Source organism: Lepidochelys olivacea (genome assembly GCF_965140295.1).
Source record: "Lepidochelys olivacea isolate rLepOli2 genome assembly, chromosome: 2".
Lineage (NCBI taxonomy): Eukaryota > Metazoa > Chordata > Testudines > Cheloniidae > Lepidochelys > Lepidochelys olivacea.
The window spans coordinates 22,578,572-22,593,351 of record NC_140412.1 but is presented as its reverse complement, the minus strand read 5'-3'; the positions used below and the strand labels follow the sequence as shown (position 1 = coordinate 22,593,351).

Here is a 14,780-nt window from a genome sequence, read left to right as displayed (position 1 = left end):
ATGGAGGCAGAGAGAGTGTTTTGCCCAAAACCACAGAATGAAATGGTTGCACAGCCAGGACTAGAATTCATAAGTTCCTGACTCAGAACCCTGTGCTCAGACTATATCTATTATATATGGAATGGTGAACATGCTGGGCCAGAGTCAGTCCTGGAGTTAAATTCACTTGATGTCAATTACATAGAAGAGGAACTTGCTCCAATAAATACAACCTAAAAGAAAAGGAGGACTTGTGGCACCTTAGAGACTAACCAATTTGAGCATAAGCTTTTGTGAGCTACAGCTCACTTCATCGGATGCATTCAGTGGACTGTAGCTCACGAAAGCTTATGCTCAAATAAATTGGTTAGTCTCTAAGGTGCCACAAGTCCTCCTTTTCTTTTTGCAGATACAGACTAACATGGCTGCTACTCTGAAACCTAAAGTAAGTATTTTACAGGTTGAAACACCAATTGCTGGTATGTCAAATTTGACATTGCAAATCACAACTTTTATTTAGGCTGGTTCACTGGGAGTAGATGGGGCAGATGGATGGGGAAGGGGGGTGGGAAATCAGACCTCCAAGTAGAGGGCACAAAAGGTTATAAGGGTACTTTTAACTGCTAGAGAAAGGAATAGCATGGATCTTGACACACAACATCACTACTTCAGTCACTTCCAAATTACTGCCCTTAACACTCCCTTCTCACCAAGTCAAATTCCAGTCTCATTTATACCCACACAACCTCACTGACATCAACAAGGTTGCATGGGTGTGAATGAGAATAGAAGCTGGCCTCCCTTATTCAATGACACTAACACCCACAACTAGAGTTTCATTTCTCCAGGTTAACTACCTCTGAATCACTTTCCATTCACATGAACATACCTCTTCTCCCCCGAGATCAAATTTACTCTTTTGAGTTTGAGCTGAGAGCAGATGGAGGGAGGGAAAGGTCCCTGTCTTCATTTTATTCCCTTCTCTGCATAATACAAAATGATTTCTGATGGGAGTGTCTCTTGCCCTGCCTCTGAAAGAGATTTTTGGAAGAACCAAACCTTCTGCCTTTGGAATGCAACAAATGGCAGTTACTGTCAAAGCATTCTCCTGGATCTCCCCTCACCAGGGCTGCAGTCCCCAGCCCCACTATTCAATCTAAAGTACTGAAAGAGCATGCAAAGTGATTTAGTTTGTAAAAATGCAAACACTGTTGCAAAAACATATATAAACAGCTGCAGAAAACGTGTTAGAGATCAATTATAAAACCTGTAAAAAAAGGAACAGACTATTTAATAATTAAACTCAAGTAGTTCTTCCTGATTTATCCTGAGTATTCCTCTTCCTCACAACTCTTTTGTCCATACCATACAACCTACAAATGTTTGTCTTTCTTAGTCACCTTGCTTACGCGCTCTGTGTACAGTGTTGGGAAAGTGCTATCTGTGAACTCTGCTGTCGAACAACTGCAAGTATTTTTCCTACGTAGGCTTTACAAACTTTTATACATGTACTGGAATCTGCCAGATCAAGTTTGTCACATTCATGAGTTATACATAATAAAGGAGATTAGAAGTTTGGCCATTAATTTCAGTGGGACCAAGATTTGTAAGCACTAATTCTCACTGTATCTCTGTTAATCTGGCACTGGCAGGGAGATGGATGAGATAGAAATGATCAGGGATGTCAGGTGATTAGAAATCCTATTTACCCTAAGGACTGACTGTACCCTTATTACACTAGGACTCTATGGCTGGCTTTCCTCGCTGCTTTTCCTGTTCCTTACAGCAGTTACAAACAAATGGTATTTATCTTACATGTTATGAGCCAGATCGTCAGTGAATGTAAACTGGCACAGTTCCACTGGCCCCAGCAGAGCTTTACCTAGTTAGGCCTATCAGGAACCTGGTCCTATGGGGCTGAGTCATCTCTCAGTTACACCAGTTTTGACTTTATTTCAGTGGAGTTACATGGGGTGGAGGGAGTCCGACCCAGTGAACAGATGCTGATCTCAGACAGGTGTAAATACAGAGTAATTCCACTGAAATCAATGGAGTTATGAATTTACAGTAATGAGAGGTTAGCTCTGGCTCCTTATTCATCCATCATGCACCTGCCTTAAATACAAATCCTCACCCTTGGTTTGGTTTTTTTTGTTTTGTTTTGTTTACTCTTTTATAAAGACAACAAAATTAAAAAGAGGAGGGAGTAAAATCTTAGGTATTTCTAAGGTGCTCATCATCTGGGCATTCAAGCACTGACTACAGCAAGAAAACTAATTAAAAAAGTAAGCAGTAACGTAAGAACAAGTTTGCTTACGGTCATAAACATCATTTCCCTTTAAATCATTGTACAAAGTATAACAGTTCACATTGCATAGTGGGTTATTGTTTCAAAGGTACTCTATTTATTCGAGGTAGAAAATGGCGTGGTGTGTTATTTTCAGTTTTAATTAGGATCAAACCCTAGATGTTTTGCATATTTCTGAATGCATTCAATTTTATTCTTTTTAACATACAAGTATGATTAAAACTCGTTGCAGGGAATTTTTCCCCATAAATATTTTAAAAATGTCGTATTTATAAATATCTGTTGTAAATAAAACCAGATGGAGGAGCAGTTAAACAGTCCTACTCTCATACGTCTTTCTTTTCATTTATTAGAAACTGAAAAAAATATGGAGTTTTCAAATGGCCATGGGGCAAATTCAGTTTTAACTTCTAAACAGAAAGAAATTTCTGCCCTGTATCTTGTACTCTGATAATAAAAAGGTGACTTTTTACAACATTGCCTATACACACCAGTCTTGTTAGAAGTCCATAGTTCTTGAACATCAAACGTCAGCGAGCAATTTCACCTTTCGTCTTGAAGATCCTCTTGTTTGCTTGACTCAGGAGCTTCAAACAAACATCGACATTTACACTATTTACAAGTTCAGTGTCCAAGCTGAGCCTTATAAAGTGTCTTGTAAGAATACGATATGCTGTGAAGAACCAGGGTTCAGAATCTGAACAAGTTGATAAAGTCTTGGGGTGAAAGAGAAGTGGAGCAGCTCTCTGGGTTGTTGGCTGTGCAAGGATGATCAGTACCCTGAAAAAAATAATCCGGTTAGAGAGTGGCCACAGAACTAGTGTCACAGCTTTAATTGGTGTACAATGCTGTGTGCGCCACATGCTGAACATCCCATTTGCAAACTGATAGATTAGAGTGCAGGGCTGAGAATACTATAAGGTGGGTGTACAACTGGATGTAAAACTGTACCCAAAGAGTAGTTATCAATGGTTCACTGTCAAACTGGGAGGATGCACCTAGTGGGGTCCCACAGCCCAGGGCCACCACGCCCTCTCTGCCCCATGTTACCGGTGTGTGTGTGTGTCTGTCCTTCTCCCGCTGCGCCACCCTCCCCCCCCCGGCACGTTTGGCCACTCTCCCTGGCAGCCAGGCCCAGGCGGGAAGTGGGAAGGAGCCACTTCTCATGCAGTTCAAGCTGGCCAGTCCGGGTCACTGCTCCGTGCAGTGCAGCAGCTGTCTGAGAGAGCCTGGTTGGGGAGGTGGCAGTGGGCCACTCCCTGCCTGTGCCTGGCTTCTGGAGACAAGGGCCGAGTGAGCCAGAAATGTACTGGGGGGTGGGAGGAGGGGGTTCTGGCTTGCTCAGCCCCTGTCCCTGGCACCCAGGCCTGGGTGGGAAGTGGCCCACCTCTGCCTCCCCAGCCGGGCTCTCTCAGGCAGCTGCTGCGCTGCACGGAGCAGTGACACAGAGTGCTTCGCATGAGAAGTGGCTGGTCCCTCCCCCTCCGCTCCCCGCCCAGACCCAGCTGCCAGGGATTGGGGCTGAGCATGCTGGGGGGCAGGTGCAGCAGGAAGACAGCGTCCCTCTCCCTAGCAGGACCATCTGGGGGGCAGTTGAGCCTGCATGTCCCCCTATACGTTGCCTCTGCTGGGGCTCACAGTAGATCACAAATTGAATATGAGCCATGAATGTGATGTTCATACAAAAACGGCTCATGATCTGTATCTAAGACATGGGAGTAGTTGTTCCACTTGGCACTGGTGAGCCCTCAGCTGGGAGTACTGTGTCCAATTCTGGGTGCCACACATGAGGAAAGACATGGACAAATTGGAGAGTCCAGACAAGAGCAACAAAAATGGTAATGGGTTTAAAAAAAAAAAAAATCTGACCTATGAAGTAAACAAAAAAGAAAACCCACAACCCTGGGTAGGTTTAGTCTTGCGAAAAGACGACTGGGGGGTGGGAGGGAGAAGGACAGAGAGGAGAACAGTCTTCAAATATGTTAAGGACTGTGATCAGTTGTTCTCCATGAAGGGAGGTCAAGAAATAATCAGCTTAATATATAGCAAGGGAGATTTAGGTTAGATATGAGGGAGAAGTTTCTAACTATAAGGACAGTTAAGCTCTGGAATAGGCTACCAAGAGAGGTTGTGGAATTCCCATCTTAAAAACCTCCAATAAACAGGTGAGACAAATGCCTGTCAGGGATGATCTAGGTTTACTTGGTCCTGCCTCAGCACAAGGGGGTGGACTAGAGGAGCTCTTTAGATTCCTCCCAGTTCTACTCTTTATAGGAGTCTATAACAAATGTTATACTCTCCTTTGGCAATGAACAGGTCAAGGCTGGGCTTTAGATTTCAGGGACAGTTATCAATTCAAGGGAGAAGGGTGACAAGGATTCAAATTCACTCTCCCACTCATCTCCAAGGGACAGAGTCCTGATTTGGCTGTCAGTTAAATTCGTGTCAGAGCAGAGTAACTCTGAGGTCAATGGAGTTATTTCAGATTTACACCACTGTAGTGGACAGCAGAATTTGGCCCCAGGTTTCAGTAAATGCCTCAAATTTGCTGTAACAATCCAGGAGCCCTCTTCTCCAATAACTGGGTGGAAAGCTCCACTAGATCCTGTGGGGGAAAGATAAGGCCCCAGAGAGTAACAGGAAAATGTGAAGGAACTTGAATTGAGAACAAGCAAGTTTTAAGTGGTGTTGGACTGATTTTTGGAGGAGGTCAGCACTTGCAACTCTCACTAACTTGAATTAGAGTTGTGGGCACTCAGCACTTCTGAGAAATCAGGCCCTCAATCAATTCTACCAGCAAAATACCCATACCTTCCAGGAGAGGATGTGGCAATGTCTGCAGAGCTGCAGTGTGTCTCCATACTGCTCTTTCCTCGGGTAACACCTTATAAGTTTAAAGTACATCTTCTTCCAATCCAGCAACCCCTTCTCAGATAAGATTATCCGTTTACGAATCTAAAAATCAGAGTAAGAGTGGACTGAGTGTACATGAGGGCTTAGTTTTGTTTGCAGTATCACTTCAAGACCTTCCTCCTCCTGCACATAGCAGCCAGCATGTAATTCTTGCTGATTGCCACATGATCCCATCTGTAGTAGCAAGAGAATCTGTTCTGAGCCTCTCCACATTAACAGTCTCCTTATTCTAAATACACTACACAATATCAATACTAGAGACCAATCTTATCTTTTACACAGATTCTTTCCTGTTGCACATTGCTATACAATGGCTCCAAGGGCTTCACCATGATCCAGAAACTCTAAAAATGACTATCGGGGTAACAAACTTTATCCCATGTAGTGGTTTCAGGAATTAAACTGCGTTTCTTTTCTGCACAGATATATCTTTAAACCTGGAGTTGCAATATTTGCTTGTGAGACATTCACTTTTAGGACATCGTCATTAGTGGTGGAGATCAGATTTGGATCTATTTGTCACACCATGTGACATATAGTCAATATAGGAAAAAAATATCTCCCCAGAATCCAGATCTTCAGCAGATGTAAATCTGTGTAGGTTTGCTGACATCATTGGAACAATGCTAATTCACACCAGCTGAAGATCTGGTCCCCCAGTTTGTGTGTGTATATTTAGTGCCTATGAATGGTACCAGACTGGCAGCCCTAGAGACTGAAAACCTTTACCTCAAAACAGATACAATATAGCAACAGGGTTAGCTTCCCACCAGTGGTTAGCAACTCAGATTGGGAGGGATCTTCCCACTAAAGGGCAAGAGAGGATAGTTCATGGTCCAGTCAATCCTTGGCCACCCCATGGAGACTGTCAGCAACGCTGCCAGTTGCGCTGATGGGTTGTTTGAGGTGGGCAGTTACTGTTGGGAACGACACACACAGAGAACTCCCTAAACCTATGGTACAAGTAGAAGTGGTACCATCCTAGGCCATGCGGGTTGGTTAGCAGCCTAGATTGGAGGAGGTGCATGTGCAGGTTATTGATGCTACAGCCCTCTATTTCAGGCACCAGTATGGTGGCATTTACAACACTATCAGAATTTCCCCTCAGGGATAACCTTTATCGCCATTGTCTTGTCAGCCCATATGAGGGACTCGCAGCATGCCCCTCAGACAGATCTTCCTTGTTTGACTGCTTCTTGGTTCTGTGTGTTCAATCACAAATGGGTTACAACAGGAGACTGACTGAGGTTTAACTTTCATCCCATTACCTGTCGGTCTGTGAAATGGTATTGGCAGAGCTTTTTCCACAGCAGCCGGTCCTCACTGAGCACTTGCAGTTCAGGGGCCACTTGCCCAAGGCTGACAAGGTCTCTCCCATCAGTTAGCCGCTGCATGATGTTTAATTGTAAACACAATGGCAGGTCTGTAAAGGTCATTCCTTTAAAGGCAGGCTGGAAAAAGAGTGTAAGAGCTCAGTTATGAAAAGCAGGCAATTCTAAATGGGAGTAATGTACTACTTGCTAAATATTTTATATACACAAGATACAGTGACACTGGATAATTTCCCATCCAGGGGACAGATCAGTTTCCCTAGGAGATCCTATGGTGGACTGTGGTGTTGTTGAGCCATTATTTCCAGTGTGAAAAGTACTCGTATCCACTGTTTACTGTGGCAGAGCAACAATTGTGATGTGCTATCAAACGTTGACTGCACGGTTTACTCCCCTCACAACTGGAGGGGAGGTTTATGGTGCCAAAGCTCCACTATGGTGGACCAGGGCATTACAATCTCTGTAGGTCACTTCAGAGAACCGGAGGGGCAATACTGTTCCCTAGCAGGTTAAACCTCCAGTCTATACAGTTTAAGTCCCTTGGAAATTTCATGTTCTACTAAGACAATTGTGTTTTACTTTGCAGGGTCGCATGATCCTTATATTAACCAGTTAAGAGATGTTCACTAGTAATGGTACCAATGAAGATTTCCCTATAATTGTTTCCTACAACATTGCTGGCAATGCTACCTGTTACTCAGGAAATATTTAAGAGTATTTTTTTTTAAATTGTTTCCTACAGAGAATACTTCTAGGACCGTGTCTGCATTGTGGATTTGCCTCAATTACAGTCATCGTTGCCTAGGAACCAGTTTAGTTGCACAAATGCAAATCCCTGGTCTAGACCAGTGGTTCCCAAACTTGTTCTGCCGCTTGTGCAGGGAAAGCCCCTGGCGGGCGGGGCCGGTTTGTTTACCTGCCGCCTCAGCATGTTTGGCCGATCGCGGCTCCCAGTGGCCGCGGTTCGCAGCTCCAGGCTAATGGGAGCTGCTGGAAGCGGTGGCCAGCACATCCCTTGGCCCACACCGCTCCCAACAGCTCCCATTAGCCTGGAGCAGCGAACCGCAGCCACTGGGAGCCACAATCGGCCGAACGTGCGGATGCGGCAGGTAAACAAACCGGCCCGGTCCGCCAGGGGCTTTCCCTGCACAAGCGGCGGAACAAGTTTGGGAACCACTGGTCTAGACAATGAAAGTCACTATCTCTACCAGTAGCCCTTACCGCTGGGCTCCATACAGTGGCTCTGTCGGTCGCACTAGAGGTTTGCACCTGTGCAGCTATATTAGTAACAGGATACAGACTTTTGAATTCAGGGAAAATCCCCAGTGCCATCAAGACCCCCAAGAACCAGGAAATGGGCTCCAACTGCTACACTAGTGCCCACTCCTTACTCATGTGAGTAAAGGTTTGCAGGCTTGGGCTCCAACAGTGAAACAATGTTAAGAGTCTCAAATAAATGTGCCAAGTCTTTAGTTGCCCTTTCCCGTGATGCCTCTATTTTAAGTTGCAGTCATATCACCCTACATGCAACTGGCAGGGCAGTTAACTGTTTAAAACAAAATACAAAGTGGTGATCAGCTGAGGAAAATTGTGTGGGACTATTTTTACAATATGATCCCATCTCCAGTGTTTGGATGGTGTGTAGCAATTCAAAGGCATAATATAAATATTTATGGAAACACAAAAGCTCCCACTTCCTAACCCTTCAGTAAGCCACAGTTATTAGTCTATAACAGGGCCCAGTTTACTCTGCAACTCCACAGCAGCAGCATATGCTGCACAGCCCATCCATTGCAACAAAACTCTGCTAATCTTTCCTTAATTAATTTTCTAGCTCTTCTGGTCTCCAAGAAGACCATAGACACAACTGCGTCTGCCAGTAGCCTGCAGCAATAACTCCAAAAGGAGTGAACAATCCCACTCATCTCAGTGGGGTGTTGACTCTAAACTCTAAGGGTGATAATTTAGGATAATTACTGTTAACTATTTTGCTGCTAGTCATTGTAATAGGGACATCTAGCCAATATTCTTATCCCAGAATCCCAAGCAGCCTCCCACATACCGCCCCCAAACCTAAACAGTTTCTTACTCAACTTCCCTCTGACAACTTCTACAACGCAGTTTGGCATCCTCAATACAAAACTCTGAAGCACACTACAAATTAAAAATGTAAGTGCATTGCATAACTAAATTCCATATGGAATTACAGAACACAGAGCATACTGTAAAGATTGCATCATTCATGTATTTCAATTAAATTTAAAAAACAGCAAGGTTTTTATTGACCTAGAGTTGGTGCAACAGTCTCCAATCTGCTCCATTGCGGCGTGACAGAATCTCTGTCTCGGGCTGCAGAATTTAGGTCAAGTTTTCTGTGGATAACACAGAAGTCTTGTATATAACTTACTAGTGCCCTAAAATTCCATTCATTAATAACGCTGCACTTTTTACAAATGAAACGCCTATGTAAGTCAACAGGAGTAAAATGTGCAGGATTAGGCTCAAATGCCTTGAACTTAATAAAACACCTGTGCAGCTTACTAATGAAGTCCATGTAACTCAAGCACATTCTTCAGGGTTTTGCTGAATCAGGGCCAAAGAGTTATCTGCTACATTGCAAACATTTAAGAACCCACTCTAGATCAGACGAGTCCTGTGTTAACTTTCATTTTCTTGACAGCATTTTTTTTTAAGCTAGTAAGTACTACACATGCTCAGTATATATTTTTCAAGCTTTAGACTCCTTGGCTGTTAAGACATTTTTTTTTCCTTCTGAAATACCAAAAGCATTTGGTCCACTTGCAGTAAGTGACCAACTGCCTGTAATACTGCTCTCCCCCCCCCCTTTAAACACAGCTGCTTTTGTTCAAGCTTGACAAGAAATCTTCTTCAATGGTGTGAAAATTACATTTTTTGCAAGCTCTACAGCTCGAGCCATTAAACAATTTTGTAAAAGAAAGATCAGCCAACCACATTTAGGCCAATAAGTAAATAAATGTATGTAACACATTCACGCACACACACTTCAGTTCCCAAGTGGTGCTATGATAGAACCTTGGCTGGGATTGATAGGTTTTTGAACTGGTCTTCAGGATTTTCTAACCTGATGGTATACTGGCCCGGTGCTGAGATAAAATAGTTTTAACTATTGAGTCAAGCAGCTGGATCCTGATCTTGCAGTCAGCTCTGTGCAAGCAGAACCCTGCACCCTCAAGAAGCCCCACGCACAGGCGCCAGCTTCCTCTGTGCTCAACCCCCCACCTGACCGCTTATCCCAAGCCCCCTGCCCTGCCTCGCCTCTTCCTGCCCAGTTCCACCCCTTCCCCTGAGCATACTCCATTCCCACTCCGCTCCTCCCCCTCCGTGCCTCCTGCACTCCGCGGAAGAGCTGATCAAGGTAGGTGGTGCGAGGGAGGGGGAGGAGTTGATTGGTGGGGCCCCCAGCAGGCAGGAGGTGCTAGGGGGGAAGAAGGGGAACTGGCTGCCAGTGGGTGCTAAACATCCACTAATTTTTTTCTGTGTGTGCCCGAGCCCTGGAGCACCCATGGAGTCGGCACCTATGGTCCCAGGGAAGTCAGTGAATGTCTGGTGGCACAGAGATAATTGCAGGATTGGGGCTGTAGGGCAGGGCCCAAAGAAGCCTCCTTTCCCAGTTGTCCCTTAACTTCCCTCTCCCACCCCAAGGTCCTTGTACTGCAGCTATGCTCCTTCAGGGTTCCCTAGATAGTGCTTACCCTGCACACATTTTGAAATTACTGAGGCAAGCATAAGCACCTCTCTTGCCTATGAGCAGCAGCCAAGCATGATGCTTCTTTAGCAGCCTACTGGGGAAAAACTTGTTTTTCCAATTAATTTCGGCCCATGTCCCGGTGTCACTAAGGTCAATGGGAACTTTGCAATTAACTTCAATGTGAGAGTGGGATTATGGGCAACAGTGGAAATTAAAGTCCAGTACTGAGTCACAAACAGGACAGTACAAGTGGTATTTGACTCTCATCATTCTGCCTTAGCCCTGACTCTGACCCTCTGTTGAGACTACTATTGGAAATTTTTGCAACATGAGCATCTATCCAAAAGGAATTGGAGTGAGACCAAATTCCACTCACACAGCATTTGATGACCATTTAGAGGCCTAACTGGTTTTGGTTACTACTAACAGCAGGCCTGATGGTGGAGTTAGTGGGTGATTTGAGTACAGAAGTAATTCAGGACTGGGCCCTTGAGGAGCACTTGAAGATGCCAGGCTTCATCATGGCAGTCAGCTTTTCTAAATGAAGCTGTTTTTTAGAGAAACTTGCAATGTTAGGCATGTAACTCCGAAAAACATTTGGCATCTTGGTTTAATTTTCCACTTGGAAGTCAGAATAAAAAGTAATAATTAAAAAAGCCTCCCCTTGTCTAATCCAATTGAATTCAATTCTTAATCCAAATTTTCTCCACCAGCAGGCTGCATGTGAAGCCTAGGAATGCTCATTATGATCCAGTTACACAGGCAGGAGCTACAGCTGCATGATAAGGTTGCATGAAAGAGCCAATGTGTCATTTGCCTCTAAGTGAGGGCCTGGATTCTTGCTTACTCTTGTGATTTGGATGCTGTTCAGTTGCTGTTGCCAGTGCAGAATAGTCTCCATTCTGTGTACCCACATGTTGATGTTTCCAACCAGAACAGACTTGCCAACCCTTTGCACCAGGGTGCACAGTGACGTGTAGAGAGTCTGCAGCAATTCCCTTATTAGCCTGATGTTCTGCTGATCTTCAAGGACTTTGGAGGCAGAGAGAAGAGGAAAAAAATATTTTAAAAGGACTATAATGTTTAAATACATTCTCAGTATCTACTTTCTTCTGCAGGCTTTGTAAGAATCATTCTCTATGATCTTAGGCCAAAAGATATCAAATCTCCAACCATGGGGGGAAGAAGGGGGTAGAGGAGGACTGCTTTGTTTAGACATGACAGGTTATCAGATAGGAAACATTTGTCAGAGATGTCCCCTAATAACTGTACCAGAGATTGGGCTGAGGGACAATGTTCCCTCTAATTTTTTACATATGGAGGTGATGTGTGGCAAGGGTGGGGCCAACAGGTTCGGAGTGTGGGAGTGGGCTCAGGGCTGTGGCAGAGGATTGGGGTGCAGGGGGTGAGGGCTCTGGGGTGGGGCTGGGAATGAGGGGTTTGGGGCATGGGAGGGGGCTTAGGGCTGGGGGTGTGTGGGCTCTGGGGTGAGGCCAGGAATGAGGGGTTTGGGCTGAGGGAGGGGGCTCATGGCTAGGGCAGAGGGTTGGGGTGTGGGGGGTGAGGGGCTACAGCTGGGGGTGCGGTGTTTGGGGTGCAGGCTTCCCCTGGGCTGTGGCAGATGAGAGAGGACTCCGCCCAGCCCTCTCCCCTGGCTGCAGCAGCTCCAAGGCTGGGACCGGGGGAGAGGCACCTCTCCCTACCTGTGTGGCCCTTGATAGCCTGCTGTGTAGCCCTGCAGCTTAGAGGGAACTTCGCTGAGGAAAGATGTTTGGCCTTTCGACAGTGCTTCTAACTAGGAACACTGGCCAGCTTGTCCCCCTTAGATTGGTGCATGGAGGAGACCTTCCACATGCAGCCCTTCTCCTGCTTCTAAACAGTGCATGTGGAAACAGGGGCTCAGCCACCTCTATAGCTCTTCTTGCCCCACCCTCTTATTCCTGCAAGGGTGCTCTGAAGGTCCAGGGTCCACACAAGGAGAGGGGGTGGAGACTGGGTTGACCAGGGAAGGGGGAACTCCCAAAACACACATACACTGAATACACTGTGACCCCACAGAGATTCCCAGAAAGAAGTAGCGTCAGCCCTAAAGCACTCCTTTGCCTTGGTGCGCAGCCATGGCCAGTGGGAACCCTTGGTGGCAGAGCTGCTAGGAAGCCTTGAAAGTGACTAGGGCCTAGCGTTAGGAAGGAAGCATAGGGCCTTTATGCAGCCAGCCTTGGCCTCCTGCAGTTCCTCTCCAGTCTGCCAGCTTTGAGGGCAGGACCAAACAGCCTTGTCTACAGATGGGAGGAAGATCAGGGTCCTTCACACCCCTTATAGGATGATGGAGAAGATACTCCTGACAGAATTCTGTGCCAATGCAGGGGCGCAGAATTCATATGGCCCACATATATTTCTGTGCCCCCACACAGAAAAACACAAGAAATCTATGGGGGACACACACATCTGTTCCCTGGCAGCCCATCTGTTCCAGCATGCCTGGAGCAGCTTCAGACGCAAATCACTGTGGAGGGAGGGGGGCTGGGCCTGCGTGCCTGCTGGGGAGACACTGATCACCATCAGGGGGCAGGGCTGGCCAACAAGTGTGAGAGACTCTGTCCTTCTCTCTTGATACTGTGGCTCGAGGGGCGTGGAGGAGGGTAGGTCTTTTTGTTATGCAGGAGGAAGGCTCTGTCCCCAAGGCAGAAGTGTAGCAGCCTCCCTGCCTAGTAAAGTGTAATTTCTTGAAAAACACTTAATTAAATATTAGTATCATGTTACTGAAAATTGTTTTTAAGTTAAAGAAAATAGCTTTTGTATTTAAAAAAAAAAAAAAAGCACATTTTCTTAACTTTTCGGTTGATGGTTAATTGATCTAATTTTCTGAGGCAGAAATGGAGCAACCTGTCTGCATAGTAACATTGTTAATAGGAACAGTTAACAAACAGTAGAATAATTCTCAGTCAATTCCCCAGGAGCATAAAAACCTGTAAAAGTTTTGCAAAAAGAAAAGGAGTACTTGTGGCGCCTTAGAGACTATCAATTTGTTAGTCTAAGGCGCCACAAGTACTCCTTTTCTTTTTGCGAATACAGACTAACACGGTTGCTACTCTGAAACCTGTAAAAGTTTTAAGGCCCTTGCATTGCCAGAGTGATGTAAAGCCTTATAAATGCCAGCAAGGGAATCAGCTAGGAAGATCTATGCACTGTCTCTCTTTTTTCATATGTCAAAGTGGCACAATGAGGTTAGATTTTTACTTACCCATTTTAAAAAAAAACAACAAAACAAAAAACAACTTTTGAGGGTAAATAAAACATTTACCAAGCAGTCAATAAAATGTCAGGACAATCAGAACAAAGCACTTCCCAAAGTACCCAGCTAGGTCCAGGACAATGATTAGCAAAACTGTATGACTTTCATGTGTGAAAGTCTGAGTAATTTAAAATGACAGTCTACTCTTTTTTATTTCTTCCTGTTTGGTGTTCTGTAATGTAATTTAAATGAAAATCCAGGATTATAACTGGATGCAGGGTATTAGTTATCAAGTATTTGTAACTTAACTTTCATGTGTTTAGGAAATGCTGAATAGTTATTGGGACTTTTTTCTGTATTGTAGTTTAAATAACTTATCAAAACAATTGAAACTGGTGTGATTATATGGCATTATTTTGACAAATAAAATTTGCAGAATTTTTAATTTTTTGGCATAGAATTCCCCCAGGAGTAAGACTCTCCACAAGGGGAATCCACTATGATCTCTATTCAAACCCCCTCCTGCCCTATGAGTCCCTTTCCAGAAGGGGACAGAGGAAAATGAACCAGCCCAGTGTTGTGTCTTCATGCCCCTCCTTGCAAAAAAATCTTGCACACTGATCAACGTGGACATGGTGATCATTAGGCACACTGGATACAAACCATGATTGTTACATTTGTTTTACCTTTCTGCACCACTTTTTCCAAAATGTTCATGAAGTTTTTCTGGGCGATTCCACTCAGCGATGTTAGCTGAGACTTTGCTATCAGCTCCAACAGCTGTGGATAAAAATAGAAGTTGCCAGCTAGAGTACAGAGATATTTTTCTAATCTTGACTTCTAGTCACATGACACAGCAAAACAGTTCAGATACTTGTTTACTGCTGGAATAAAAGAGGACATGCAGAATCACAATGAAGACTGATCCAAGGGGCAAAAAAGAGCCACACAATTAAGCACACAGTGGAGGAAAACAGGTTGTTATTTAACTGCTTTCTTTAAACTGAAACATCGCTTCATGATTTAAAGGTGTAGGGAGGCCACAAATTACTGTTCAGACTGACAGACAATGACTATTCATACTGAAAGAACAATGGTAGTCAATGTCTTTCACTAGTACATAAACAAATAGTGTGATAAGAGAACAAGAAACAGAGACTCATGTTTGAGAGAATCTTATTTAGAAGACTAATCCTACAATTTATGCATAATAATCCAATTCACTCTTTTGTTAGGTTTGTTTTATATTGGAGTTTTCATTAAGAGGAAAGATTAAGAGTCATG

At 44.5% G+C, this 14,780-nt stretch overlaps 1 protein-coding gene across 3 annotated transcripts in view; it reads right to left on the bottom strand.

The window, feature by feature from the left end:
* Positions 1–2,521: 2,521 nt before the first annotated feature.
* The window catches only part of FBXO32 (F-box protein 32), a 29,723-nt gene continuing 17,464 nt past the window's right edge, over positions 2,522–14,780 (bottom strand). For 2 of the 3 annotated variants that reach the window (XM_084618240.1, XM_084618242.1), the window contains exons 5-9: positions 14,183–14,276; positions 11,109–11,293; positions 6,469–6,651; positions 5,099–5,242; positions 2,524–3,067 (exon numbers count right to left, since the gene is read on the bottom strand). In XM_084618240.1, coding sequence (XP_084474366.1) covers positions 2,978–3,067; positions 5,099–5,242; positions 6,469–6,651; positions 11,109–11,293; positions 14,183–14,276 — 696 coding nt within the window. In that variant the 3' untranslated portion in view covers positions 2,524–2,977. Of the gene's footprint in view, positions 3,068–5,098; positions 5,243–6,468; positions 6,652–11,108; positions 11,294–14,182; positions 14,277–14,780 lie in introns of all 3 variants that reach the window. The other variant, XM_084618241.1, reaches the window with a different exon arrangement.